Genomic DNA, 27,225 nt, shown 5'->3' with positions numbered 1-27,225 from the left:
CTATAAGGTTAAAAAGAAAATAGTATAATAAAGGAAATACAAAGGCTTTGGCATGGTTTTTACAATCAACAATGGTTAATTTTGATATGTAGTTGTGAACAACTTCAAAACACTTAAGTTTAAAACTCTTGCAAGCACTTTTAATTGATTAGGAATGAATTCTAGATGCACAAAAATGATTGGACTGTGAACAGTAGTACAACTATATCTAAGAACAATTAACTCTTGCCGACCAAAAAGAAACGTATGATGCATGAAAATGTGTATAAAACATCTATAGAATATTCTTGTCAAATATAAATGAAATTAACTTTATTATAGAAATCATTCTGGGAGATTTCTAGGGAAGACAAATACTTACATTTCGACATAAAACAAATTGGATTATATCGAAGACACAATCTACCTTTTATCTATCAAACTCTTTTCTTCATCGAAGTTCTCTCTTAACCCCTGTTTGCACATAGCTTCAGCCGTTAACAACCTTTGGAAATACCAACAGATATTTTTCTTACATAAATCTAGTGCGTATTGTTCCAGGTTTAATTATATGCAATGGAATGATACAAACTTGGAACGTCAATCCATAATCTATGAACAGATTGGTAGAAGTATTCGATATATCTTGATAAAACTCTTAAATTCGTGGCAAAGCTTGTTGATCATGGCTTCTTTTTTTTTTTTCCTTTTCTTTTTTTTTTTTAAACAACTTCATGACCAACACAGATCAAACATCCATCCAGTCTACATTGTTCTTTTTTTTTTTCATTATAACATACAAATGCCCATTTACAAATAATACACCAAAATGAATAAAAGTTTGGATACCAAAATGAAGATTTGTTCCAACTGATATAATGCCTTCAGTGTACAAAGGTCCATGTGAAAGTCTTTTCCATGTGTTACAGCATAGGGCACAGTTGCAGTACAGAAGTACTCTGAGAGCCATTCTTCCTTTATAAAATACTGCTGAACATCCAACTGTTGTCCATATAGTCATTTACGGAATTAACACATGTTTTACTGTAATCTTGGCCAGTATTGAGACATATCAGGTTCACTGCCAGGAACTTGAACTGGAACTGACACTCCAGGGGAAATGAGACCTGAAAATTGAGGGGGAAAATGGATATTTTAGTTTTTCTATACATATCACAATTTTTGCTTTACAGTTTCACAGATATGTGCTTGTATTCCAGTAAGTATTAAATCGCACCATCTAGCAGCCTGCAGAATCAGGTGGGGGGTGGGGGGTATATTTTAAAAACCTATGCACATCTCACTGATTTGTTGTTATAAATAAACTGTCATGCTTTGAGATAAATGCCAGAGCCTCGGCTCATTTGTATCGGTTGGGAATTCAGCCCAAAATACACTGAACATTTCTATTCTTTTCAAATGTGTCTGGCTTGCTCCTGCTTGTGCTGACACTTGCCCTTTTTTACCCTGTTTGCCTTCTTATGCATAGGTTAGTATTTCTACAGGTTACCTGCCTTTTCGATAACTTCAAATCTTTAGCAAAAAATAGCCTCTGACACAGACATGGTAAAAACACACCCAGTCCCGCAAACACTTTCACATACACTTAACTTCACAGGTGTATCTCTGCTGAAATTTAACTGTGAAATAAATGCTGCTTTAAAAATTAATTATACGGGGAAGATTTTGCGGGATGAGGGCCTCGTGAAGAGCTTTCCACTGTACCACTATTCAAACACCCCCTCTGTTAATCAGCTGTCTTTCATCTATCCCTCCAGCAGCAGCTTAAAAATCAGACTTTCTGCTCTAGCCCGTGAGGTTATACATTTTCATCTTCTGCACGGTTCGGCAGCTACTAAACCCGACAGAAAGACCTCTCCCGGCAATGGGGAGAGACTTCTCCCAGCGAACACATGCGAAAAACCCGACGGCCGGAGCAAGGAAGCCGCGCTGGCAGAAAGGCGGGGGGAGCGCGGGGCCACTCACCTGTGGAAGTGGTGCCAGAGGTGCCCATCGGCTGGCTGTTCATGTGTGTCTGCATGTGAGGAGGGGTGTATGTATCATAGCTCCGTCCATTCACCGAGGGACTGGTGGGCAGCATGCAAGAGTAGGAGGAGGTCTGGCTGGGTACCGGGGGCTATGAGAGCAAAGGACAAAAGAGCGTTAAGTATCGGCCAGGGTAAACACGGCGTTATGCTCTTCTGGAGGGATGTGCCAGCCCTCAGAAGCAGCGTGCGCAAGCAAAAACAAGCTTCAGTTTCAAATTCGGGGAACTAGATGCAAAGCCCTATTTAGGAGTTCAACCAAGCAGCCTCTTCCCAGAGGTTCTTGGTCTACAGAAACAACATGGACGGTCACCGGTGCCTTTTCAGGCGCGCTTGGCGAGCAGATCCCTACATCTAGATGCTAACGAAGGTGTTGCGTACCTAAGCCAAAGTAAAGCCTGAGCGCTGCCCTTGTTTGTACTTATGTAGAAGAAAGATGTCTCATGCCATTTGCAGCCAGAGACAGGGCTGGCATCTTATGTCGCATTTGGTGATGTAGCTAAAAACTATCAGGGGTGTAACTAAAAATTACTCCACTGAGGCACACGGGCTGGTCCTGCACCTGCAAGCGTGTTGCACATACGCACAGATGATGTGTGGGTTTGGGGTGACGTACGTTGATCCCCCTTCAGAGCCTCGGTGACCCCAAACCCACACATCCGTGTGTGTTGATCCCCCACCAGAGCCACAGTCACCCCAAGCCCATGCCAGCAGCATCCCAGGAGACCAGACATCTCCATTTACCTTAACTCCAACCCCTAAAACCCCATCTGCCGGGGGGGAGAGCAGCTGGGGGCAGGGGCTGAGGGATGGCACAGTGCCGGGGAGGGACCCCGCTCTGGGGTGCTGGGGGAGTGGGGACCAGTGCAGCCGCAACATGGGGAGGCATTGGGGGGGGCAGGAGGCAGGATGAGTAATTCCCGCTCCAAGCGCACGAGACTCGACACGTCTGCACATATTTCCTCCGTCTGCACGTCCCTGACAGGCCGTCTCCGAAAATACTGACAGCATCACTCGCTTAAGCACACATGCTGTGCTCTGGGAGAACCAGCAACACACCGCGCATCCGCAGAGAGATGCCGACGGTTCGGCTGCCAAATCTCCTGCTCCGACATCGCGTGGCCATCACATCGTGGTGGCCACGTAGGCAGGACTTTCCAGAGCGGCTCACACATGCCAGGTCCCTGCCCAGGAGCCTGGCAGTGAATCAGGGGCCTCCTGCTTTCCCAAGGGTCCCCTCCTGTATCAGCCTTTTGATCTTTTGTCATCTGCTCTCAGCCCGCTGCCGGGAACGGCACCGCCGGCCTCCAACGTCACGAAATAGCGACCTAGCCAACGTCATTTCTTTCCGCGGACTTGCGAGACTCTAACTTTATTTGGTTAATTTTGGTTCAGCAATTAGTAACATAGTAATTGCCGCAGCGAAGGAGTCAGGCTCTCTAATCTGCTCGCCTGTCTCCAGCAGTGGTCAATGCTGTGTGCCTCAGACAAAGCTGTAAAACTCCCGTAATTGGCCAGCACCTTCCTAGGCCAACCCCACCATTAAAAAAGGAGGAATTTTGCATCTGAAAGGTCTATAGAAACAGACCCCAAAGGAATAGATTTCTTCCTAACCCAGCTGGTGATCAGCTAATGCTTTCAGGCATGAGGATTGACAGCTCTTGCAATTCTGGCTTAGCTGGCATAACCACTGATGCTAATCACATCCTTCCCTCTCTCAGGTGTTCCTAATGTGCTGCCGCCACATTACCTACACCGAGAAGGTTGGATCCCTCCAGCAGCTTATTCGGGCAGCAATTTCCACAATACTGCACCAGTGAGTTCCATAGGTTAACCGTGGTTTTTTTCCGAAAAGGTTTTTTTCATCCCAGATTTGTTTCCTTGTAAATTTGAGAATCTTTCTTTTTTAAAATTCACGAAAAGTGCTTGTTGAGCACCGGGCCTTACAGTGCCCTTTCCCTTGTGATTCTCCCAAATAGGGCATCTTTTCAGATGCTGGGGAAGCCTTTGCTGCTGGTTTCCCTGCAGCGTGGTTTGGGTCCGTAACTCCCCCACCCTGCGGAGGAAGGGTCCCCACCCAAGCTCCCGCACACCCCAGGGGCTGCCGAGTCCCGAGGGAGCGGCGTGTCGCGGCGACGGCACCGGACTTACTTGCATAGGCAGGTTGTTGGCCATGGTGAAACTAGGCATGGGCGGCAGCGCGCTGTACGTGTTTGTGAGCGCCGTGTCCGTTCTGCCCAACATGGAACCTGATGTGAAAGAGGAAACTATAATAGAATAGACAGATAGACGAACACATTAGTTTAACCACAATTACAATTGGCGACACAGTCTCAGAGCCTCATTTTCCCAAGAGGATGGAGGAACGTGAGCGGGTTGGTGGCATTACCGGGGGTGGTCGGTTGCGGGATCGGCTGGTAAACGCTTGTGCTGAAACTACTACTGATGGGAATGTGGCTGGGAGTGTTGCTGGCTTGTCTCCGCTGGTTCCTCAGCTTCTCTTCCCTTCTCCACTTGGCCCTTCTGTTAGAAAACCACACCTGAAAATACAGCGTTTGAGAGACGTGAATGAGCTTACAAGGACCTCCCCCACCTAACTCCAGGCCGTGCTGGCAGAAAGCTGGCTTGCAGCATAGCAAAGCAGCACGCAAAAGCAGACCCCAGCTGCCATTACTTTCCTGAAGGAGGAGAGTAAATAGGGGCTGCCCTGTGCTTTGAGAAGCCAGGAATGACAAAACTAGAATAGTAATAGCAAAAATAATAATAGTCATAATTGCACAGCAACTCAGTACCTGTATCCTTGCTTCAGGCAGGTCTATTTTAGCAGCTAGTCTCTCCCTTGCAAACACATCGGGATAGTGGGTCCTCTCAAATTCTGCAGAAGGAAATATGGTTGCATTATTTGCAAAGAGTTAATGCGGCCGACTGTAAAGTCAGAGTCATTCCTGCGCTGTCTATGCTCTAAATGCTCTTAAGAAACATTGCTGTATAGGCAAAGCTGGGCTTTCTCTGTGTGTGTGTGTGTGTGTGTGTGTGTGTTAGGAAGGAGGATGCCTTGCCTGCTGGGGAATAACGCTAAGGGGACAGGCAGGCTTGGGTGCAATGCTGCATCCTTCAAGAAGCAGTGAGGGCTTCTGCCTCTGCTGAGGGGGTCCCCAAGGCAGCTCTGACCCTGTCACCAAGAAGTGAAATGGCACGTCGCTGAATAACAGCAGAAAATAAGAACAAAGATCCGCAGCGGGTCAGAGGCGAGGTGCGCCCGGGCCGGCCAGGGAAAAGGGCACCTGCTCCCAGCCCCAGGCAGCGGCAGCGCTGGGGACGGGGAGCGACCGTGGGGCCAGGCACGGAGGGCTGCTGCCAGCCCCAGCTGCCTGCCCTCGCCTTCCCGGCGTACAGCAGTGCGGCCCGGCCGGGGACACGGCACAGTCGGCCGGAGGAAATTTGTCCCCGGTGAGAGCAGCCCAGAGTGTAACGATGTTTCGGTATGACCTGTGCCCTGAGTACCTTCCCTTTGAAAGCCTTTTAATGGCTTTTGGGTGCATATCGCAGCCATCGGTGAATATTTGGAGCTCACTGAATAAAAGAGCACGGAGGGAGCCACAGACTTAAAAAAATATACATATATATATATATATATATATATAAGGCACGTGAATGCCATGCTTCCGTTCATCTCTTAATATAGCCGGGGCACATTTTGCTCTTCTCTCCTGCTCCAGCCCTAGGAAAATGTCCACTCACCTTTCTCAAGGGCTTCGATTTGCTCTTGGGTAAAGGATGTCCTATTTCTCTGCAGCTTTCTTTTCAGCTGGAGTCTCATTTGGGCCTCATCTGAATCTTCTCCATTAGAGCTGATGGAGTTGGTGTTTTCCCCTCCTCCCTCCTGTTGCGGACAGCCATCTGCAGAACCGAGAGTCGGAAAGTGAAACGCAGGTACCCTTGTTTTAAGATCCCTATCAGAGAAATAACGCGATTGGAAACAAGTTCGGCCATGTTTGCTGACACCCTCCCTTAAAAACGTCTCGGGTATCAAAGCAACGTTGCGCTAATGACACGGGTAACAGGGAAACATTTCAGTTTCCAGCGTTATCGTAAACATCGGAGTTGAGGAATTGCGATCGCCTGGTCTTAATTTCATTTTGTTTTTCCTCTGGAATAAAACCTGCATAAAAATACTTTCCCCTGAAAGCGATTCTTTCCATGAATCGCTGCCGAAGTGCCATGGCAGTCTCCTCTGCCTGCTGCATTTATTTACCTATTGCTATATTCAAAATAGTGCTGTTCGGTATTTCAGATTATCTATAATCAGTAATTCCTATCTAATCAATTAGATGTTGATAGGTTTGCAGAAAATGCTATTAAGAAACCAAACCAAGCTTGTAATCTTTTTTAAAAAATATTTATCCAGTTTTTATTTGAATTCTGCACAGTCAATTTCATTTTAAAGGTTGTGAATTTAGAAGTGCCTGCATTGTTCTGCAGTTTTATTCAACTATTGTATGAGTGTGCATTGCCTTGACACCTATTACTGAGCACAGCTGTAATTATATCATCACCAAGAACAGGCTATAATTGCTGAAAATGGAATTTTATATTTAGATAAAAGGACTGTCCATTCTTTGTAATGTGTTGCACCAGAGAAAAGTAAGATTTCTTTTAAAATTTTAACATGTAATTTTAAAAGAAATAGTAGCGAGTTCACTAACTAGCTAAATACGCTCTTCTGCAGCTGAACGTTTGGCATATCATTTAAGCGGTACATTCTTAATTAGGGCATTTCCACCACTTTTGATGTAATTTCTGGCAGTAAACAGGGGCAAAGTTTCACCGTGCTCCGCTTTCGGGCGGTCGCAAGGACGCGTCCCGGGTCCGGCCGGCTTTGCGGGGCTCTGCGGGCGCCGCAGGCCGCCGCGGGCGAGAGAAGCGGACCTTTCTGTCGAGGCGGAGAAGTCGTCGTCCCTAAATTAGCTCTCCCTCTGCTTTCAAAGTATATTTTTCGAGGCGTTTTGATGTCGCATAAAGGGGGAGACAGGATGAGGGACGCACGGGCTACTTATGCTAATTCCCTTGAAAAGTTACGCCAAAAATAAAGAGCGACGCTCCCGCTACATCCTTTAAATATTGTGGGAAATCAACTTTAAAGTAATATCATTTATAATCGGCGAACAATGGCCCCGGCCTTCAAAGCTCGGGGGGGATTGTGACAGGATCTGGTGGGACCCTTTCAACCACTTTGAAATGTTTTAAAACCCGAACTTTCTCCCCCATTTAAACACGGGGATTCAGCGGCCGTGGTCACCATATGGGCGGCCGCAGCCCCATTGAGGCGGCCGGCGGCGGGTGAATAGCCGGGGGGGTGGGGGGGGCCGCCTTTCAGGCCCGACACAAAGCCGCCCGGCCCGGGGAAGGCGGCGGCGGCGGGGCAGCCGCCCTGCCAAGCGCTGGTGGCAGCGCCGGGGGCCGCGCCCGCCCGCCGCGGGGGCCGCCGTCTAACCTCCGCCACCGCCCTCATCCATCACTGTCCGCACCGCCCGCACCGCCGCGGACCGGGCAGGGAGCGGGGGGGGGGCGAAGGGGAGGCGGGGGGGGGGGGAGCCCGAAGGCGGCGGGGACGGCCGGCTCTCGCAGGCCGGCGGTCCGGCCGGCCCCTGCCGCCGCGCCGTCGGGGCTGGGTGGGCAGCGCGGCCGGCCTCCGCCGGGGAGCGGGGGGGGGACCCGCGGGGCCGCGCCCGCCCTCCCCAGCGCCAGCCCGAACCCGGCAGCCCCCCCCCGCTTATTTTCAAACTTTTGAAGTCACTTTTGTTTTTTTTTTTCTTGCAGCCTCGTCTCCGGGTGCTCCCCATCTGCCCCCAAAGCTTTGAGCCAGCTAAAAGTTTCACCTAAACTCGCTTATGATCATTTAAAACCCCCGCGCCGGACAGTTGAGAGATCTTCTTTTTAGAAACCCCCCCCCCCCCCGCTTTTTGGGTTGGTTTTTTTTTTTTAAAAAACCCTAAAAGGAGCGATCTCAATAGGGCTGTTCCACCTTCCAGACCTAATCCGTAAGAAAGCGAGTGAATGTCCGTCCCTATTATCCTATAGCCAGACCATCTGACGCTGGGTATAGGATTTGTTTCCTGGAAAAAAAAAAAAAAAAAAAAAAAAGACGCTGGGAAATAAAATCATTCCTTAGTTTCTTAGTGTCTTAATCAGTGAGGCGGAAAACAAGCAAAAAAAGATAGCAAACCAATTGCGGCACCTCTCAGCTATAGAGCTGGGATCAAAACATTGTAGCATCTGTTGAAAGAGAAAGTGTCTAAATCCTATAGAAGGCTTTAGTCTCATAAGGGGGGGGGGGGGGGTGAGATAAGAAACAGTGTCTCGGTGATCCCTAAAACCACTAAATCACTGGAGAATTTCTCCCGGATAGAGATGTCTCTTTTTGTTCTGTCAGCCCTCATGTATCCATTATTTTATTCACTGCTGCATGGCGTTTATCAGATTGAGACCATATTTGTACCCCTCTGAGACCTAACCTCGCCTTATGCTTTTTGAGTAATGGACTCTTAAAATCCAGCAACATACCCCTGCAAGGGAAAAACATCAGAGGGAGCATGAATATTCCAGAGGAAATCCATTTTATTAATTTTAATTTTGCCATGCGGATGCTTTAAGTGCCTGCCTGCCTCCCCCTCGCCTCTCCTGCCCACTCACACACGCACCCCCGGCCCGAGCCGCTCCGCGCCTCTTTATTTCGGTTACAACTGGGGAACGGGCTCCCCCCGCCCCGACACACTCCTGCTCCCCCGCGGAAACTGCGCTCACCCCCACGCCGCGGGGAGGGGTCACCGCAAGCCCCCAGCAGCTCCACCGACCCCCCCACGCCCCCCCCCCCCCCCCCCAGACACAGGCGCCTCCGCCGCAGCGCTGGGGCGGCCGAGGGCCGCCCGGCCCCAGGTGCGCCCGCACCGCACCCGCGCACACCGCGCGGAGCTGGGCCCGGCGACTCTGCGGCGGGGAGGGCAGGCGGGGGAGGGGGGGGCAGCCTAAATTTCTCCATTTAACGCCTTTTCTAACAAAAAAAAAAAAAAAGAAAAAGAAAAAGAAAAAACCAGCCACCGGCGGGAACGGAGGGCGCCCGGACCGTTTGGGAGCCGCACGGGCGGAAAGTGCGCTCCCCTCCGCCGCGCACCGCTCCGCGGGTTGTCTCTCGGGTGCGGGGCAGAGAAGGAAGGCGGGGGAGCCCCGACGCCGGGCGGCCGGCCCCGGCCCGGCCCGGGATGCCGGCAGCGGGGCAGGGGCAGCCCCGCAGGTAGGGCCGAGCCGGTGGGGTCCGAGGGGGGACATGGGGCAAAAGCAAACGAAAACCCAAAACGACCAAAAAAAACCCCCCACCCACACCGAAGCGGGGGTGGGGGGAAGCGAGGGCTCCGCTCTATCTTTCTAGTGTCCTTCATAGATTGTTTTCTTCTCTTAAAACTGACATGTCTAATTGGCAAGCGGTGCCATATCGTGTCCAGAGGTCTCCTGTGGAACATTTCTACAGCTGTCTCCTTCAACTAGACGCTTATTCATGTCGCCTTAATGAGAAACAAAACGATCTCTAATGAGCAATTACATAGCGACAGAATTGTTCCCATAACAAATTCTTGCGTGTGACAGAAACATCCTTTGTACCAGATATTCCGCACACTGTTACCGATTTTTTTTTCCTCGCGGGGTGAAAACAAAAAGCAGGTTGTTGTATATAGACACCTCTTCTAAAGGAATGACCACAGCCAGGGAGAGAGCCGAGCCTCAACAGAGCCCGTATTCAAAAAGAAGCCATTAACCATCTTAAGTATGTAACGTAACATCCCATTATCCTTCATATTATCCCCTTGTCATGCCTACAACAAATACCTATTAATCTTCAGGATAAACAGTTTCCTATATTTACAAAGTTGTTTCGGGTCCATTGAGGAGGAACTATAATCAGCCCTACGGAGATAGTTACCGATCTCCCCGGCTTTGCAGACCCCGGCGCGGGAAGGCGGCCGGGCCGGGGAGCAGGAGCCCTCATTACCGGGCTGATGGGCGACCTTCAGGACCGGCCCCGGAGCCCGCCCGGCCGCCGGCACCGCGGCTCTGGCAGCGGCGGCTCCCGGGCCGCCCTGCCCTGCCCTGCCCTGCCCGCCGCCGGGACCGGGAGCGGGACCGGGGCTGGAAGCCCGCCCGGCCGCCGGTCCCCGCCGCCCACCTGCCCGCGGCCGCCCGGGGAAGGGGGTGGGGGGCGGCGGGAGGGACGCCCTCAGCCACTCTCCGGAGAAAATCGCCCACCGCCCTCAGCACGGCGGCGGCGGGCGGGGAGGGGGCGAGGGGCACCCGCGGCGGGGCCGCCTCCGCCGGGGGAGGCCGAGCCGAGCCGGGCCGGGCCGTCCCTTACCTTGGGCGGGCTGCCCGGGTACCGAGGTGCCGGGGTACCAGCCGGGCCGGGTGCCCCAGGTCCCCGTCTGCCCGTTCAGCATCCTTAGCTTGTCGTACATCCCGTCGGCACCCATCTGTTGCTTTTCGCTAGCCAGGTTGCGTAGGACTCTGTTTATCGACGACACCTGGAAGGCAAAGGACAGGAAAGGCAATGGTAGTGCGGTAGCGCGCTCCCCGCGAGCCACCCGCGCAACCTCCGCGCTCCCTCCGCGCCCCCTCCGCGCTGCGGGCGGCTGGACCTGGGCGCAAGTCAGGGCTTCCCCGAGCGCCGGCTGCGCGCTGCGGCCGCCCCCGTACCGCCGTGTCCCCGACTCGCTTACTGCTGGTGGTGGTGCAAACAAACAAACAAACCACGGGGGGGGGGGGGGGGTGGGGGGGAGAAAAAAAAAAAAAGCCAAAAAAAAAAAAAAAAGCCCCAAACCCAACCCTGCAAAACCAGAGTGATGGCTTCGACTGATGCTCGCAGTCCTGAGGCGCCAGGCGCAGGGGTGACCCGCATGTTTTTATATATTTTTTTTTCCCCCTCCTTAAAGGCATTTGTCAGATTCTGTATGAAAAAATGCGCCTGACCCTGCCACATGCAAATGATGTGAACCTGCTATCCTCTCATCTGATATCAAAACAAAGGAAGCAGGGGCTCGCTACGGCTACCCAGCATTGTACACAGCACACAGGAAGGTTTTTTTCATGAACTTACACTGGGTATATTATCGTTGGTACAGACCCCCTCTGATAGTAATCTGTCTCGAATCTCCCACGCAAAGATGGAGGGGCACTCTCGTTTATACTGCGCTATTTTGCTTACAACTTCTGGAGTCGCTACTCTCGGTTTACTACCTCCGATTGCCCTGGGTCTGATGGAGCCAGTTTCGTAATACCTGCCCAAAATTTTACTCACACATCCATTCGACACCTGGATAGGGAAGCGGACAGAAAATCACATTATTAATAATTTCAAGACAAAAATAAAATTGTTTAAGTATGCATTAAACAATGACAAGCTTACGTTTTGATTGTCCAGCACTTGGACTTTTGCATCTGCATGGGTCTATAACACAAAAATATACCTTAAATGGTATGAGAACTTACTTAGAGAGTCTTTTTTTTCTTTAAAAAAAAAAAATTACATTCGTGGCCCTACCCTCTACAAAAGTGATACTTTAAAAACATTTGGAAGAAAAAAAAAATCTGGTCAAAACGTAATTCTTTTAGTATCAATGTTAAAATACGCCTTAAATGCGAACAATACCTAAGCCAGACTAGTCTCCATCGTCCTCACTGCTCTTAGACAGAGTACTTGCGGGGGACAGGGTGAGTGAGGGGTTAGCAAGACCTACATTTACAAAGTACCCCTGAGCTGCGCCAGATCGCGTTAGTGTCTGTAAAGACAGATTCCGGGCTAAAACAGCGTGGCTTTGAGGGGGTTTCTTTTTTTTTTTTTTTTCGCTTTTTTTTTTTTCCGCTTTTTGGAAGAAAAAAAAGGTAAAACCAAAAAAAGCAGTAAGCCACGCCAAATGCATACAGATCTCACAAAATCATAAGTAAATACGGGGGGAAGGGAGGAAGGAGAGGAAACTGAAATTATGCCGAGCCGTATAATTCAGTTTATTACAGCGAACTAACTGTAACGAGAGTGCAGGTTATCACCGGATGGAAATAAAGGGGACCCAACAAAAAAAAAAATTTAAAAGCTTTTTAAAGGTATAGAGAGAGAGAGATATATACACGCGTAGCAAGGTCTATTTGCAGCAGCAATCGAGATAAGCAGATGGATCGTTTTATTAGGCTGGAAGGCGGGTGGTGGTGGCGGTGATGGTGGGTGGGTGGGTGTGGGGGGGTCGGCAATTAGCGCCTTGGCGGCCAGCGGTGGACAAAGCGGCTCTGGAGCGGAGCGGAGCGGTGGGAGGACGGGGGGTGCCGCCGCCTTCACCTGCAGGATCCGGGAGATGTCGCAGGGCCGGGCGCCGCTGTGAGCGAGTTCCACGATCTTCTGCCGCGTGGAGTCGGGCAGCGGCCTCCCGTTGACGAACACCCCGCCGAGCTGGTTCACGCCGCTGTGACCTGCGGGAAGCACAGCGCCCACCATAGCACCCTCCGCTCCCGCCCGCCCACAGCCCGCGGACAGACAGAGAGAGCGAGACAGCGAGCGCGCCGCTCCGCTCCCCTCCGCGCCCGGCCGCGCAGCGCCGCGCAGCACCGCGCAGCACCGCCGCTCCCATCCGCTCCGCCCGCTCAGGGGCCGCCGCGACCGGCCCCGGCCCCGGCCCCGTCCTCGCCCGCCGCTCCCCGGGAGCCACGGCGGCTCCGAAAGGCGCCTTCGCCCGCCGCTCCCCGTCTGCAAAACCCGCGGCAGCGGCGAACCCCCAAACCCAACCCAAAAGCCCCGAATATTCCGGGCTGGATCGCCTTGGCTTGCTTCCTTGCTTTGCCTCTTTTTTTTTTTTTTTTTCCTCCCCACCAGAGAAAAAAAAAAAACAAAACAAACCAACCCAAACCCCAACCCAACCCCAAGCCCAGCCAAGCCTGCCTGCATCCGCACAGCCGCAGCTCGCTTCGCCAAAAGCAAAGCGAGGGGCTGCCTCGCCAGTGCCCAACCTGAAGCTCCAGGCTTTGGAGGAAGTCTCCCTGGAGAAGCTCTGCTCTACGCGCTCTCCGCTCTCCTCTCTTTGGAGCCTCCTGATAAATTGACTCCAAGAGCCCAGGCTTCTTAGCAATAAATAAGCTCCAAATATAGAAGAGGGGGAAAATATGATGAGCCTCTCTGACATTTGTCTTTAAAATAAAACTAGCTGCACGTCAAGTTTGAGCTTAATTTCTGGAAATAGGCGGAAGTCGCCCCGGATCATGCATGGAAGGCTAATTGAAAAGATCAGTTGGAGCACTTGTGGCAGGCGTGTCACTTTATGACAGTACTCTGCTTTTGAAAATTGCATCGTCACGACAAATAGTAGCATGATAAAACGACCCTTTCTGTCCGCATTTGGATATCACTCAGACTAGATTGAACTCTACGCGCTCTCCCTCCGAGGGAGGCTGCGGTTTGAGGTAGCCGGGGGCCCTGCGCGGACACAACCGAGGGGACGCGCTCCCCGCGCAATGGATTCAAAGTGACATCGGGGCTGGGGAATTTGCCGCCCCGGCCCGGCAGCGCGGCCGGCGTCGCGACCCGCGCTTCCCACCGCGGGGAGAGGAGCCCCGCGTCCCTCCCCGCCTGCGCCCCGCCGGGCGGGCCGGCTCCGGGCGGCGGGGGGCGGCCGGGGGGCGCAGTCCCTCGGCGGCCCCCCCCCCCTTCCCCATCATCATCCCCGTCCGTCCCCCCCCCCGTCCCTCGTCGCAGCCCTCCGCCCCCCCGTCCCCGTCCGTGCGTGCGGGGAGCCCGTTTGAGGGAGGGACGCTCGCCGACATAAAAAATGGCAGCGGGGAAAGCAAAATCAAAGTTTCACTTAAAAGGTTAAGCCTTAATCATTATATAATTTCCCTGGAGAGCGGTGTAGATCTCGCCCAGTGGCAATGATTATGCGCCTTGTATTCTATTGCTAGTCATCTAATAGGAAAACATATGGTGTCAATTTGGATGCTCTGCACCATATACACCCAGGAGTTATTAACACAAAGCCTGAAGAGCCCGCCGCGACCTTTAAACAAAATAAAGGCTTCACCCGAATGATATCTTTTCTGCGTTTTGCAGTGGCGATCCCAAACGGCCGAGTGAAGGCATTCCCCCATTACCATAAACCCTCGGCACGCCACGGCCAAGGGCAGCCGCCGCCGGCCCTGCCAGGCGCAGGTAACACCCTCCCCGGGCTGCCGAGGCTCAGTTTTTTCTCCAGATAAATGAAAATACATCGCAGGGACAGGCACGCAGCGGCCCCGGGGGGAAAAAAAAAATTAAAAAACCCAAACCAACCCGCCACCAAAACAAACAACCGGCTCCACCCGAGGTTTTCAGAGAAACCACCGAAACCTGTGTTTTTCCTGATGCTCCTCGCACGGGGGGGACAACTTATTAACCGATCTAAGGGGGTGGGGGCCGACCGGCGTGCGCTCCTCGCCGCCGCTACCCGCGCAAGACCAGCGCGCCCCCCGCGCAGGACCGCGGCGGGGTTGCGCGACCTCGCAAAATCGCGACGGTGTCGCGATTTTGCGAGGTCGCGCAACCCCGCCGCGCTCCAGCGTGGAGTCCGCCCCGCGGAAGATCCGCGTCCCGGGGAGATGGGGCCTGCTCCGGGCTGGCTAGGACCTCACCCCCTGTCCGCCCCCCCCCCACCTCCGCGCAGCCCCTTCCGCCGGCGCGCAGGGAGAGGCCGCTTCTCGCCAGCCACCGCGCCCGCCTTGCGGCTCCGTGCGCTCCCGCGTTGTGCAAGCGCTTTCCCCTCCGAGAGGCGCGCAGGCCCATCGGCGAGGTCTTAAACAACATCAGCAACAACGACAAAAAAGGCCAACAACAACAAGAAAATAATAAATAATCCGCAAAAAGACATCCGAATCGGGGAGCAAATAAACCCGGGAGGTGGCGGGGAACTGCACCTAGCACGGTGGCGGCTTTTTCCTGCCCAACTCCCACTGCGGAGCGGGTAGGGACACACGCCAGGGCCTGGGCCACGAACAGGGCAAGCCCCGGGAGCCGTGACAGCGCTCCCGGCCCCTTCCACGGCGGTACCCGCGCCCCGACGGGGCGGGCGATGCTCCCCGGCCGCGCAAGGACCACCGCGCCCGGCGGAGCCGCCTCCCACCCCCGCCCCGAAGCGAGCCCCCGGCCCCGGGCTGCCTGCCCGCTCCTGCGCGCCCGCGGCCGCCCCCGCCTGCCCTCCGCGGCCGCGAAGGGGCGCGGAGTCACTTACTGTTCTGCATGTTGGGCTGATAGAGCAGTATCCCACGGGGCTCGCCTATAGCAGTCTATCAGTGATAAAATAGGCGTTAATCAGGGGAGGTAGTGCACACGGTTAAGCTGCAGAGAGGCTAATATCTCACGGGCTTACTTTGTTATCCTTGGGCGTCTTCCCCCGATTACTTTAAGGATTTGGGGGCTTTAACACCTCAAGGCAAAAATGTACATATGTATCCCTAACACGCGGGAAAAAAAATTAAGAAAAGCAACCCGCCAAGTGGTTTCTCGTTTTAATTGCATGCAGGTGGCGTATTGCCTCGTCGTTAGTGCCCTTCGCTGAGGTGGTGTATTAAGTGGAGCGACAACAATCACAAAGAGAGTCCGAAGTCATGTTTTTAAACTTGCCTGAAAGCGGGGTGGACTGTCCTCTCATACAATTTAGGGACTCGCACATCTGCGTGTCACTAGTTAAAGTCTTCCCTCTAGGACAAAGCAGAAGAAGTACATTAAAAAGTGCGGAGCGACGCGGGGAAGGTGTGCCGTGCTGGGCAGGACGCGGGCCGGGGGGAGCGGAGCGGAGCGGGGCGGGCGGAGCTGCGCGGGGGCTGCGCGGGCACCGGCGGGGGGGGGGTCGGGGGGACGGGACACCCTCCGCCGGCTGCCCTGCGTGCTGGGAGCGGGGCTCCATTTTTACCTCCGGGTATTTCCTCGAGTTTTTTGTTTGTTTTTTTTTTTTTTTCCCCGCGGCACTAGCAACTTTTTCTCCCCCAAACTCCCCGTCTTGTGATTAACTTCTTTTTTGGTCTTTAGATCTTCCCCTTTTTCACTGTACTGTGACACACGCTGTCTACCTCGCCTCACTGCTTTAAAAAGTAAGAACAGGAGGGGGTGAGAACTGTTAAACAAAGCCTACAGAAAGCGAACAATGGCCTCCATTCTGCTCCTCTACCCAAACCCCGAGTGCAGAAACCCAGGCTCCTTAACCGGCCGCGCAGCTTCCCAACTCAACGGACCAACAACCCTCCAACTTACAAAGAGCAGAGAAACAAGCCCCTTCTCCCTTCATTAGTGCCTGCCTTGACCCAGCGCCTGGACAGTCCCCAGCGCCTTTTTTTCTCCCCCCCCCCCCCCCCCGCCTCCGCTCCCTCCCTCCCTCCTTCCCCTGCTCCCTCTCTCCTCCTCTCGCCACCTTCCCTCCCTCCTTCCCTCTCCCACCCCCCCGGGCCACTTATTTATTTATTTATGCGTCCCCATGTATTTATTTGAAATCGTCGCGGGTGAAAATGGAAAAGTAATTTCTCGTTATAAATATCTGGCGGTAATTGTGTTACTGGTGCGAGTTGTTAGGGGTTGTAAAAAGATACAACAGCTCAGTGGGGTGCTCAATTGGGGAGGGACAATTACAATAAAGAGCCCATTCAAGGGGGTTGCTAAAAAAAAGGAGGTAAAATAATGAAATAGTCGCAGCCTTCATTTTCTTTCCCTTTTTTTTTTGCCTAAAAATACTCATTCTCTTTCTTTTGCGCCTATAATGAATATTAATTTTACTCTTCCTGCATATGATGGAGAATTCAAAGAGGCACGTTTCCCCATTCAGGACTGGCCATGGTATAATTTATTAAGTAGCTTTTAGTAATCTTAAATCCATAAAAATAAACATCAAACAAGTACTTTCTCGCAGCATGAAGACTTTAACTGGTAAATATTTACTGCTCTTTGGAGAGCTACCTGATTAGCAGCAGAGCAAGCTACACTGTACTACTTCAATGGAGACGTGGCGATATCTCCTTCAGCTGAACTGAACGTGAAGCCATCCCTTTAATACACCAAACACGTCTGCATAGACACACACCGAAGGGGAAACCCACTTCTTCAGACACAATTTCCTCGCATATTTCACGCGCAACTCATAAACGTGGGGCCTACGGGGTTAAGGAAGCCATCCAGAAAGCCACCATTAAACTTCCAGCCCTCAGCTCTGCCAGCACGGACCTCAGAAATGACAATGAGTAGATTTAAAAGGGGGGGCGGGGGGGGGGGGAGAGGGGAAAAAAAAAAAAAGCCACAAACCAAACCCAAACCAAACCCCAAACGCAGCCGAAAGCGTTTTACAATAGAGGGCGAGGGTAGCCAAGTGCTTCAGCAAGGTAAGAGGAGGTGCGGGGCAAGGGAGCTGCGGTTCTGCTCAGCAACTCTCTAACGCCTCCAGCAACCGGCCCGGCATCCCCCGGCGAGCCTCGGCGGACCCGCACCCCGAAGCGACGCGATCGCAAAATCGCCTTCTCCTGCCGTAGCCCGAATTCGCTGCTCCCCCGCGGGGACCTGCGGACACCCGCGTCCCGGCCGGCGGGACACGGCCAGCTCCCCGGCGAGGAAGGCAACGCGAGTCGCCGTCTCCTCATAGGCCGGGCCTAATCTGCAAGTTGGTTTTTAATCTGGAAATCCTGCTACAATCTGATGGCGGATAGCATTTTTTTTTCCCCCTCCCGGTGAAACCGTAATTAGACGTTAAGATGACAAAGTTTCGCGTTCTCGGGGCAAATGAGAAAAAGATAAAAACGAATCGGTTTGCGATTAGACGTTGGTAAAGGTCAGCAGCTATAAACATTTATTGTCAAGGGCCACTTTTATTATTTTATGTCCCTAAGATGGAGAAGCAGCAGTCACTTTTCTTCTCTAGGACGTTGTTGTCTTTTTCCAAAAGAGCCTCTGCCAGGTACATTTAACCGTTCGAGAAAGTTTGGTTTTAAACTTTCCAGAAATTATTCCTGCTCTGCGCGTCCATGTAACACCTCCGTGCAAAGCGTTACAAGGTTAAATTCAAATCCAGATTTTTTTTTTTTTCAATTGCACTTGCGAGGGGAAAAAGAATCAAGTTTATTGTTGCCCTTCCCAGGAGCAAATCTCTTTTTTTTTTTTTTTTTTCCACGGCGAAGAGTTTGCAACTTCTTAAAAAAAGAAAAAAAGGCTTTGCTATAGTGGGGGATCGCAGGACGGGGGGATCAAAGGGGCGATTGCGTGGCTCTTGCAGAAATAAGCGAGATTAGTTTGTTTTGGTTTTTTTTTAAGAGAAAAAAAATATTTTCAAGGCATATCGATTTAAAAAGGCAGCAAAAAAATTCCCCACACCCGGACCACGGCGCGCCCCGGTGCCGAGGCGGGACGGGGCGGTGCGGGGGCGCCCGGCAGGGCCCGCGGTGCGCGGTGCGGGCAGCTCCGCGCCCCCGGCGCTTCTCCCGCGCCGGAGCTGGGAAAGTTGCCGGCACTAGGGACAAGTTGGGAAGATCCCCGGGTGGCTGATTAAAGCTGACAGCCCTTCAGCTCCGCTCAGCTCCCCGCCTGTACCGCGCCTGGGAGCTGACTTGGCCTAGGACGCGATTTTTTTTTTTTTTCCTTCTCCCCCCCACCCCCCCCGCAACTCTTGCGGCCGCTCGCTCCCTCTTTTTCCCCACGATCACGGGTGATCCTTCCCTAAGCGAGACCGCGGGAACACAAAGCAGAAGCCGCGGACGGGGCCGCCCCCGGGGCAACGAGGCGCCGCTTCCCTCCCTCCCACGCGGCGTGGCGTGGGGCCGGAGCCCGGGCCGGGTCGGGGCCGTGCTTGTCGCCGCGGACGGCCGCCCAGGTCTACGGGAACGGCCCCGACCCGGGCCGGGCTCCGGCCCCGCCGCCCCTCCGAGCCGGGGTACCGGCAGCATCGGCGACACAGACACCGGCGCTCGTGGTCTCCCTGCCCAGCAAAGGCTGCGTGGGAATTAACTGCTGCTGGTGTTGGCATTGGTTTCCGAGTCAGATGCTTTAGCTTTTCCAGAGGACACGGGCTTATGTGAAAGGCAGAAAGTTTGTGAGCTCCTGGGCTGGAAAGTTCCCTGGGAAGCTCTCCGGAATGCAAATGGGAATATGAGAGAGAGAGAGAAAGAGAGCGAGCGAGCGAGAGGAGGAGAGAGCGAGAGCCCTGCCTAAATATTAAAATGCAAGGAGGGAGAAGTTGGGAGAAGAAATGAGCAGACTCACCTTTATGAGGCATCCTGTCTTGTTGTCAAAGCTCCTGTCAATAGTTTAAGAGCGCACTGATTTGAAATGATGGTGCTTTAAAAAGAGTTGCCAGCAAAATAGTTTTTCTCCACTGAAGCTGCTGGTTGTGTGATCTTGAATTCCTGGGAAGGAGACAGAGATTGACAATAAAATGGGCTGTCAGTGACTGGAGAGCGAGAGATAAAAGAGTGTGTGAGTGAAGTGGGGAGAGAGAGACAGAGCACACCTATGCTGATTGGTGATGGTTCAAGTGTATTAATGTATGTGTGCCTTGGTCTCTGCCTCGCCTCCACTGCTCTTCACTGGCCCATTAGCAAAGCCTGACCTCTGTCATCATCTTCCAGCAAAACACTTCCTCCCTGCGCCTTAACCAGAGCGGGAAATGCGGCCGAGCCGGGGCTGGCTTTTCAAACCCACTAATCACTCCGCAACATGCAAATGCTCCCCTCGCTCCCACACAAAATATTGCTTTATGCAAAGCAACGCCAGCGCCTCCCCGACGCCGATTGGCCGCCCGACGCCCGGCACGGCTCAATTGGCCCAGCCGTTTGAATATGAATGCGCTGGGCCCGGCTCGCCGCTCCTCGCTCCCCATCCGCGCCCGCCGCCCGGCCCCGGGAGCCGGCAGCCGGGCCTCGGGCTCCGCCGCCACCGCCGGGCCCCGCCGCCTCCGAGCCGGGCCTTCCCCCCGCGCCGCCTGCGAGCCGGGCCCCGGGGACCGGCGCGTTTTCAGGTCGGGCTGGGGGAGGGGGGCAGGCGGGAGGGGGGGTGGCGGAGGAGGAGGAGGAGGAGGAGGGGAGGGGGGGGGGAAAGGTCAATTTGCATTTAAACAGTTCGCTCCAGTCCGACAATGGAGATAAGGGGAAAATAACATTCAAATGGTAAAGACATAAATATTTGGGAGACAGGGGCTTTGTCAGCGGTGAATCGCCCGGAGCTCCCCGAGGCCGGCAGCCCCCCTTCCCCGCTCCCGGCGCCGGGGAGCGGGAGGCTCTGCCCGGCCGGGAGAGAACAGAGCAAATACACCATTTACTTTGTGTATTGAGGGCTCTTGTGAAAGGCCCTGAAGAGTCCTTTACCAAACACTCACAAACTTCTCCCACGTGCCATTTGTTGACTAAGGGCTGCCGGGCTGGTTTGTGCTTTTTTTTTTTTTTTTTTTTTTTTTTTTAAGACACCACGGAGGAGCTTGGCGGGGAGGGGGGCGGGGAGTGGGGGTCCGGCGGGCAGCGGCCGGGCTCTGGGCAGTGCAGCCGCTTTGTGCCCGGCCGCTGAAGGGGCTTCTCCCCCCCCCCCGCCTTTTGCAAAGGGAGCCCCTTCACTGGCTGCCAGAAACTCAAGGGGGAAAGTAAGTAAATGACTTTGCTGCTCTGACCACACACCACAAGTACATTTGTTGAATGCCGGACTATTAAGACACACCTCAGTAAACCCTAAAGCAACCCCTCAGCGCATGCATTTAAGGTTACACTGGGAGCACCAGTCCGAGCTCAGGGTGTCCCAATCGGTTATGGCGAGTGGTCCGGGGGGGGGAGGGGAGGGGAGGGGGGGGGCTGCACAGGGAAGGGAAAAGAAAAAAAAAAAAAAAGGCTTGGGGGAAAGAAAGGGAAGAAGAAGAGACAGGAAAAAGAAATTCCAAGAGCCAGCGCGGTAAGTGGAGAGTATGAACGCGCAAAGCATAAAATGAAGTCGTAGCCGCATACACTTGACTTCTCTTGACATGTGAAAAGTGCTAAAAGTCAAAGCTCATCAATAAAGTATCTTGAAATTGAATAAGAGCCCTGACAACCATTGCATTCTTAAATAAAGTACAATGAGGAGACAAACGACTCTGCCAAGGAGTTTGCATGTGAGTGAAAGGGCGCCTCAATGGGAGCGGGATAATGGGCTGCCCGGCCGTCATGCACTGTCATCCCCGGTCCCGCCGAGAAGCTGCCACAGCTCCCTAATAGCACAAAATGGGCTCTTAAGAGACTGCTGCCTGCCCCTCCGCCGCTCGCTTCCCTTCTTTCCCTTCCCTTCCTTCCCTTCCCCTTCCCCCGACGCCGGGGTGCCGCGATGGCCACCCCCGCTCGGCGCCCGGCGGGGAGGCCCTGGGAGGCAGGGGCTGAGGCGGGCAGCCTCTCCCCGGCCCTGCCTGGAAGCCGGGAACGGGCCGAGCAAAGTCTTTCCGCGGAGGCTGCGGGGAAGGGAGAGCCGCCGCCGGTCCGGCCCCGGGACCCGGCCGGCCCCACCTGCAGCGGCGAGGGGCCGGGGGGCCGCTCCCCGCTCCCCGGCGAGGCTCTTGCGGCCTCGTCCAGGCCTAAGGCAACCTGCGGGGTTGGTTTTATTTTTTCCCCCTCCGAGTCATGCATATTTATAGAAACGGAGCCGAGTATCGCGATGGACATACGGGAGCGTTTGGGTGTGATGGGATCTCCCCTGAAGGTAAGGCAGAGCAGGAGCGGGGGAGCCCGGCCGTGGGGCTGCGGGGCACCCCGGGGGGGGGGGCTCTGCCAAAACTAGGGGCTCGGGCAGGACCCCCCTCCCCCGGCAGCCCTCTCTTCCCCGCGCTCGCCTCATCTCCTCCTCCCCCAAACTTTCCAAAGTATCAGCTGCCACTGAGCGAACCTGCCCGTGGCCGAGCATCGTTTCAGGGGCGCCGAGGGGATCTTTCAGAGCCACAAAAGCGAACGGAAACAAGGGCCAAACCAGAGTACGAACCGATGTCCCGCTCGTCTCGCCCTCCAGGGTGAGTCCCGGCGAGCCGTCCCGCGAAGGAGCCTGCCTGCCCTCCTAGTTGCCGGTGGCCGAGGCCGGGCGTCCCGCCGCACGCATCCTGCAGGCGAGAGAAAGAGGCTGCCGTTTGGAAGCTCGCACGAATCTCGGAGGCTCCAAAGGGATTTTAAAAGCTGGGGTCTAGTCCTTTCTCTGGAGTGAAGTCAGTCGTGTCCGCGGGTTTTGATTTGGTCTTTTTTTTCTCTTGCCTTTTTTTTTGTTTGGGTTTTTTTCCTGTTGCACTGCCTCTCTAGCAAACGAGCGAAATTTTTTTACTCTCGTCCACGGGGCGTTAAAGGGGGAAAAGAGCGAAACCACTTTGTCCGAAATCGCAGGCGAATATCATTTTTACAAGCTCTCAATTAGCCATCCCTTGGATTAGCACCTTCTTACGCCTCCTCGCCAGAATAAAGCAGCCGTAATCTTGTTGCTATTTTCCCCTCGGGCGCAGCGGGCTTTGTGTTCCCTCCCCCCCCAAAAACTTTTAACGTGTGTGTGTCCCCCCCCCAGCCGAAGGAAAAAAAAAAATACCCGGGCAGGGAGGGGAGGGAGGGGAGGGCAGGGGTGAACGCCGGTGACGTCACGGCGGGGCGGCGGGGGGGGGGGGGCACCGGTGGAGCGGGAGCCCCGAGCGAAAGTTAAGAGGAAGAAAGAGGAGCGGGGCGGGCCGCCGGGGCCGCGCGTGTCTGCACGCGCGCGTGGGTGCGCGCGGAGTGGCGGTGCGCGCGTGTGCGCGCAGCGGCGCGGTGCCGTGCCGTGCCGCCCGCCCCGTCGCGTCCCGCCGGAGCCGGCTCTGTCCCGGCGCGGAGCTCCGCGGGGTCCGGCCCGGCTCCGCGCCGCCATTTTACCTCCGCCCGCGGCGGCGGCGGCGGCGGGCGCCGAGGGGACTACGCGGGACCGGCCCCGGCCCGGCCCGGCCCCGGCCCCACCGCCGCCTCCGCCCCCGGCCCGGTTACCCCTTGCCCGCCCCCCCGGAGGAGCGGGCAGCCCGCCCGGCCCCGGCCGCCGCGCCCTCCCCGACGCCCCCTCGCCCCCAGCCCCAGCGCTCCCCGGCCAGCGGTGCCCGGCCAGGGGAAGCAGGACTTGCCGGGACCGCCGAGCCTGGATACCTCCAAAGGAAATGCTTGCTTTTCTTTTTCTTTTCCCCTTTTTTTTACCTAGCAGCTTTCCAGCCGCCGCTCGCCCTTCAGAGAAGGCTGCCGCCCTCCCCGCCCGGCCGGCCTGTTTCTCCTTTTCCTTCTATTTTTTCTGGGTTTGTTTTTTTTTATTTTCTTTTTTCTTTTTTTCAGGAAAGTGATTTTTCGACTTTTAAAAATGCTCCGCTCGCCTTTTTAATTAGGCGGGAGGAGAAGCACTGCTGTGAGGTGCTTCGCGTTACCCCTTCCCAAAAGCCCTGCCCTCCTGCAAGCGCAGACCGCCTCCCCCTTTCCACGGGCGAGGGCTGCGCCGGCGGCACCCGCGCCCGCCCGAGGTGTGCCGTGGGACCCCGAGGCCGTGGGACCTCGCGGCCCCGGCCGTGGCGCTCGGCATGGACTTAGACACCCTTTGAAGATTTCTACTTTAAAATCCGCACAGGATTATTGTAACTAGCATTTTTCTGCATCTGTTTTTTCTTCCTCCCCCCTCCCCCCTTTTTTTTTAACTATTTCAAACAAAAAAAAAAAAAAGAAAAAATGGGCATAATAAAAAAAGGTTAAAAAAAAAGGTAAGTAACTATTATATATGGCAAGGCTTTTTTTGTTTGTTTTGTTTTTCCTAATTAAAATAATTTTCACTTTTTTACATGATTTCGTGCCTGGGCTTTGATTTGTGTTAAACAGCAGCGTTTGCTTCCCTTTCGTATTTTGTTAGGTGTTGAAAGCAGAAAGTGCTGAGTTAGAGACTCCAGTATCGTCTCGTTGTATTAATATCTGGGCTGCAAACTACCTTTTTTAATACCCAGAAAAATGCTTAAAGTCCTCTTGTCCAGTTCGGTCTAAAACTGAAGAGATACACAAATCCTGACGTCTTAGACTACAATGCTTTTGCCTTCAGGACACTTAATGCCTATTTGTATATGTAGAGACAGTGTTTGAAACCTATAATGCACAGGACACTGAGTTAAGTGGAGCTTTTCTAGTTTATAAACAATCTGCAAAAAGTTTGGAATCGATTTAACCTCTTTTATGTTGGCCTTTTGCATAAGGCACAGCTTTGTGTGGCAGGATTAAAAAAAGGCTTTCTGGACCCTGCCGAAGTCTCTCTGAAACTGGAAGACGAACATACATCTTTCTGTACGAGAAAGCCTTTGATTATATATATGTGAAAAGTGTCATGCAACCGGACCCGCTCGAAAAGCCTTCAGAAAAGAAGGAGGGGGGGCGGTGGAAGCTTAGCGCATCCTGACGGGCTTTTTAAATGCTATTGATTGGGACAAGCTGTTCAAAACCCCAGTAACAGTTAATCTGCCTGTTAATCAAGCCACTAAGGAGCTCAATGCGAGTTTTATTAGCAACTGGAGAACACAGGCAGCAGAAAGGATCAAAAGCCTACACCCTTGATATTTGTAAAACCAGCCTTTCCCAAAAATATATTTTCAATTACAGAGTAATTCCGAGCTTATCAGGGCTCGCTCGCAGCCCCACGCAGATGGTTCCGCAGGCGCTGCCAACGCCACGAAACCAAATGAACCAGCATCGCGCTGGCCCCGCCGAGGTGCGGGGTTTAAAAATAACGCGGTTAAGGGGGGGTCCCGCTCTCGCCTCTCGCCCACCTCGGGCTCTCCTGGCCTTCCGAATTAGCAGCAAAACCTAAATTTGGCAAGCCACGAGGAAGCGGTACAGAAACTCCTCGGATTCACGTCAACCGTGTTATTAGGCGGAGGGGTCGAGGGCTCTCTTTCTTTTAGCTGGCATATTTGATTTATCGCGGCAACTTTGCAGGGTACGTTTGTTTCCCTCTGCCCATCCTTTTGGTGGAGCCGCTCATTTAAATCCTAAACAAAAAAAAAAGTTTAAATCGCAAGGTTCGCGATTCGGAGAGCCCGAAAGTTGAATTTCCAGTAATTTAATGACCAGAAATATTATTATATCGGCTAAAATCAACATTTGATCTTGTCATTTTTAATGCAAACCGATTGCTTTATATGTCAGCGAGATATGCATATAAAAGACTATCTGGTCAGAGGTAATTATGTCACAGCTTTTTCTCGGCATGACAGCTGGATAAACACCATCTCCAATAAACATCTCTAATTAGGGAGGAGGATCTGAGATAGATGGTGTTTGATTTATTACTGAAGGAGAATGTCCATTTACCGGTATATTATAGTGAAGCATCAGAGGGAGCGTTCCCGCTAACGCACCGTAAGGGATATTTGGAGATGCTGGCGGACAGGTAAGCGGTGTTTTAGGTTTTACGCCGTTATTTTGTTTCGTGTTATTTCGGAGGAAGAACGACCTTTCTAGGGTATCTCTCTCTCCCACTGACGCCCTGATTGAGCAGAGGCACCTAGGGCTGGGAAGGCAAGCCGGCGTTTGGGGGCTGAAGAGGTACGGTCGCCTCTCGGCTACCGGACCTTCCCACGCCCGAGCAGGGCGACCGAGCCTCCGCGGCGACCGGCGAGGCCCCGGCGTTACCCGGGGAAGGGCGGCTGGGACGCGGCCCCCCGACGACAGCCCTCCTCGCCGCAGTCCCGCCGCCAGCCCGCCTTTCCGCGCCCCTCCGCGGGGGCGTGCGGGCCCGCCGCGCCGGACCCTCCGTGCCCCGCTCCCGCCCCGTCCAGCCGGCCCGGGGGCCTGGGGCCCGAGCCGGCAGCTCCAGGGCCGGGGGGTGTGGGGGGGTCCGAGCCGGGCGCCCCGACGGGCGCGGTAACCTGCGGCTGCCCCCGCCACCTGAGACGGGTAACGGCGAGGGAGCGGGGCCCGGGTCACGGGGCGGGGGGAAGGGGAGGGGAGGGGGCTGCACCGCCCGCGGGGGGGGAGGTTTGGGAAGCGGCTCGCCCCCTCCGCCCCGGCCCCCCCCCCCCCCGCTCCGACGGGCTGGCAGCGGCCGGAGCCGCTCCCTCCCTCCCTCCTTCCCTCCCTCCCGCCCCCACCTGTTGTGCGGGGCTCCAGCCCGCTCCCCTCGCCTTTTCCCCCCGCGGGGTGGGGGGGGGTGCCCTGCTGCCCGGGCTCGGGGCGCCCGGCCCCTCCCGTCGGGCCGGCGGCAGGGAAGCGGCCCCGCGTCGGGGCGAGGGGCCGGGGGTGAGGGGGGGGCGTGCGGAGACGTTACCTGTCAGCGGGCGCGGAGGGCCCGGGCGCGGCGGTCCCGCGGCCGGGAGGAGGTACCTGGCGGCTCCGGTCGCCAATTTCCACGAAAGAACCTGCCACCCAGTTTAAATGTCAATGACAGCAAAAGAGGGGTGCTGCCTTTGCACTAACTTTCCCTTAATATCCACGCCAGCGCCTCCCCCATTGGCTGGGCCGCCCCGGTGACGTCACGGCGGACAGTAGTTAGCTAATGAGACATTTTAGGCGACACGAGCGCGGACGGCGCGAGCCCGGACACCGCCCGCCCCGACGGCGGGCACGGCACGGCACGGCCCGGTACGGCCCCGCTCCGGGGCTGGGCCGCGGGTCGGGGCTCCCCCGGGCAGCGGCGGGGGCTGCTGCCTCCTCCCGCTGCCTGCCGGCAAACGGGGGCTGCGGCCCGACCGCTCGCCTCAGCCGCGGCGCTGTCCGCAAGCCGTCCCGGGCCCCGGCCTGCCAGGCCAAAGTTTAGGCTGAGGTTTGGCTTCTTCCCCTGTGAAACGCTCTCCGAGAGGGAACACTCGTGCGTGGGTCAAAAGAAACCTTCAAAGCCCGGCCTAGCCCTTGCGGCTTCTAGGACACGCTGTGGCCGCCCCAAGCCCGTCCGCAGCTCTCCTGGGGGAGCGGGATGCTAGCCCCTGCGAGACGGAGGGGGCAGGCCGCGGTGCGCCCGGGACACGCGTGGGCCGCCCCGGCGGCCCGCCTGCGCCGTGAGAGCCCCTGCGGGTGACCCGGGCCCGGCGGGTCCTGCCCGGGCTCCCCGCTCTCGCCATCCGCAGCCTCTCCCATCAGAGAGGCAGGGAGCGAGGCCGTTATTTGCACACACTTGTCAGGGTAAATAATTTATCAGTAAAGAGGGCCGCCCCCC

General features: G+C 54.9%; 1 protein-coding gene across 21 annotated transcripts; it reads right to left on the bottom strand.

Moving 5' to 3' along the window:
- Positions 1-3: 3 nt before the first annotated feature.
- PAX6 (paired box 6) lies at positions 4-26,471 on the bottom strand. Of its 21 annotated transcripts, none has more exons than XM_052811221.1 (14): positions 19,559-20,001; positions 19,312-19,454; positions 15,703-15,779; positions 15,311-15,365; positions 12,400-12,530; positions 11,476-11,517; positions 11,368-11,382; positions 10,429-10,594; positions 5,766-5,924; positions 4,817-4,899; positions 4,414-4,564; positions 4,176-4,273; positions 1,966-2,116; positions 4-1,106 (listed from the first exon to the last, which is right to left on the bottom strand). In XM_052811221.1, the coding sequence occupies exons 4-14, from the start codon at positions 15,318-15,320 to the stop codon at positions 1,021-1,023; spliced, it is 1,092 nt and encodes a 363-aa protein (XP_052667181.1). In that variant the 5' UTR covers positions 15,321-15,365; positions 15,703-15,779; positions 19,312-19,454; positions 19,559-20,001; the 3' UTR covers positions 4-1,020. The 21 variants fall into 21 exon arrangements, with proteins under 21 accessions (XP_052667181.1, XP_052667180.1, XP_052667175.1 ...); XM_052811220.1 differs by having other exon boundaries at positions 4,176-4,291; positions 19,559-19,999; XM_052811215.1 differs by having other exon boundaries at positions 11,167-11,382; positions 19,559-19,997.
- Between the last annotated feature and the right edge of the window lie 754 nt (positions 26,472-27,225).

Source organism: Harpia harpyja, chromosome 16, assembly GCF_026419915.1.
Source record: "Harpia harpyja isolate bHarHar1 chromosome 16, bHarHar1 primary haplotype, whole genome shotgun sequence".
Classification (NCBI taxonomy): domain Eukaryota; kingdom Metazoa; phylum Chordata; class Aves; order Accipitriformes; family Accipitridae; genus Harpia; species Harpia harpyja.
Note: the sequence above shows the minus strand (reverse complement) of the source record. Positions and strands in the feature narration are given on the sequence as shown.

Bases quoted from the DNA above. Each gene is read 5' to 3' on its own strand.
- PAX6 (XM_052811228.1), bottom strand. From the start codon at position 13,237: ATGTCAGAGAGGCTCATCATATTTTCCCCCTCTTCTATATTTGGAGCT. The intron at 12,531-12,996 runs GCAGGCTTGGCT...TGCTTCCCGCAG, and splicing joins CTGCGGCTGTGCGGATGCAG to GTCACAGCGGCGTGAACCAG. The intron at 10,595-11,166 runs GTAAGTTCATGA...TTTGCCTTCCAG, and splicing joins CCAACGATAATATACCCAGT to GTGTCGTCGATAAACAGAGT.